Here is a 2,318-nt window from a genome sequence, read left to right on the forward strand (position 1 = left end):
TCACAGAGGTAAAAGTAGCAGGGCTAAGAAGTTGGCAGGACATCAAAGTGATGAATTCAACAGGCAAATGAAGGTGTGTGACTAGGATCCAGGAGTGAATAAGTCTGCATATATAGATTGGGAGTTATTTTAATAGAGATGGTCAATGGACCCATAGAAGCTGATGAGATTATGAAAGGATACGGTAGAAAGAGAGCATGAAATGGCTCAGGATAGGGCCTGAAGGGACATCCACACTTGGAAGACAGAGGAGCATGACACCCCAGCACAGTCCAAGGTCAACAGTTTCTATTATTACAGAATAGTCAAGGAGAAAAATTGCATGGAAAAGAAATTGGGGGGTGGTCTTTTGTGATCTTTAAAAGACCTGTTTCAGTAGCAGGATGGCAATTATAATAGGGTTGCAAGGAGTTGAGAAGAGAGTGGTTAGTGAGGAAATAGACACATTACATATAATGACCCCTTTCTAGGAAGACAGAAATGAAAGGGGAGCTATATATAAGACCAATATGGTAAGAACAATTGAGGGAATGTTAGGTTCAAAGGCATGATTTTTGGAAAAGCAAAATTCTGGGCACATTTTTAGAGAGTTGGAGTAGAATCAAAGTAGTTAAGAAAAGATTAAAGATAAAAGAATGACTAATAGTGCAATCTCTCAAAGAAGATAGGAAAAGATTCAATGAAGAATACTACTAAACAGTTTAATTTCTTTTTGAAATTGTTGGGAATCACCTACCCTGGCTCCCAGGTTGTTTCTTTTTATTACATTATATAATTTAAGGACTATTCTTTTTTCCCTTAGGTCTTTTACTTTATGCCTCCCTAATGTGTCAAGAACATGGAACTTGGAAATCAAACTGCTATTTTTGAGTTCTTCCTTCATGGACTCTCCCAGTGGTCTGAACACCAGGATCTCTTCTTTGGGTTGTTCCTATCCATGTATCTGGTCACTCTGGCTGGGAATCTGCTCATTTTCCTGGCAATTGTCACAGAAACTTGTCTTCACACCCCCATGTACTTTTTCTTAGCCTGTCTATCCATTGCTGATATTGGACTATCTTCCAGCATAGTTTTGAAGATGCTCCATAATATGCATACCCAGCATCACACCATCTCCTATACAGGATGCTTAATGCAGCTCTATTTCTTCCTGACATTTGGCAACCTGGACAGTTTATTATTAGGTGTGATGGCATATGATCGTTATGTGGCCATATGCCGCCCCCTCCACTATAACACAGCCATGAGCCCTAGGCTCTGTGTCTTGCTAGTGAGTGCATGCTTTGTCACAACTAATATTCATGCTCTCATACATACCATCCTCATGTCAAAACTGTCTTTTTGTGTGCGTAGGGAAATCTCACACTTTTTCTGTGACATTAGCCCCCTCTTGAAGGTGTCTTGCTCTGATACACATATCAATGAGTTGATGGTCTTTGTGGTGGGTGGCCCAGTTTTGATGTTTCCCTTTCTGTGCACTATGGCTTCCTATATACAAATTGTTTCAGCCATCCTCAGGATTCCTTCAGGGAGTGGAGGGAGGCGCAAGGCCTTTTCCACTTGTGGTTCTCATCTTTCTGTTGTCTCTTTATTCTATGGCACCACTTCCAGTGTCTATCTTGTTCCATCATCTTCCTTCTCAACAAAGGATATTGTGACTTCTGTTGTGTACACAGTGGTTACCCCAATGCTGAATCCTTTCCTTTATAGCTTGAGGAACCGGGATATGAAAGCAGCCCTGAGGAATCTTATCAAAAGCAGAATACTCACCACTTTGTCATAGTAATTCAAGACCATCAAACCTATCCTTTACTTCATTATACTACAATAAACATTTATTCAGCATTTAGTATGTGACAGATACTATGCTAAATGCTGGGGATATGAATAAGAAAAAAATAGAGACAGTCCCTGGCCTCAAGGAACTTACAAACTAAGGGGGAAAACAATGCACAAAAGAAGCTGAAAAGTCTGGTAGGAAAATATCTCTAAACCCCTCCTTCCCAAGCTGGGCTTAAGGATTCTTTTGAGAAGGTTATTTGTAAGCCGATTCCAAACTGGATAAATGCCTCTGATCCTGTGCCTCAGAGAATCTGTTCCTTTTTTTCCCTTTTAAAGTAATAAATATTTTTATGTAAAATTTTAGTTCCAAATTCTATTCCTCCTTCCCTCTCTTCTCTCTGAGGTTGTAGGCAATTATATATAGGTTATACATGTACAATTATGTAAAACCTTACCACATTAATAATTTTCTATAAGAAAAATTGAATAAAATAAAATATGGAAGAAAGTGAAAAATTGAATGTTTCAGTCTGTGT

General features: G+C 38.9%; 1 protein-coding gene across 1 annotated transcript; it reads left to right on the forward strand.

Annotated features, from left to right (window-relative positions):
• The first annotated feature begins 838 nt into the window (after window positions 1-838).
• LOC122739413 (olfactory receptor 1N1-like) lies at window positions 839-1,783 on the forward strand. The gene has a single exon (XM_043981170.1). It carries the CDS (start codon window positions 839-841, stop codon window positions 1,781-1,783), a length of 945 nt encoding a protein of 314 aa, XP_043837105.1.
• The last annotated feature ends 535 nt before the right edge of the window (window positions 1,784-2,318 follow it).

This window comes from Dromiciops gliroides, chromosome 2 (assembly GCF_019393635.1).
Source record: "Dromiciops gliroides isolate mDroGli1 chromosome 2, mDroGli1.pri, whole genome shotgun sequence".
NCBI lineage: Eukaryota > Metazoa > Chordata > Mammalia > Microbiotheria > Microbiotheriidae > Dromiciops > Dromiciops gliroides.

Excerpts from the sequence above, each read along its gene's own strand:
- LOC122739413 (XM_043981170.1), top strand. The coding sequence starts at position 839 with ATGGAACTTGGAAATCAAACTGCTATTTTTGAGTTCTTCCTTCATGGA.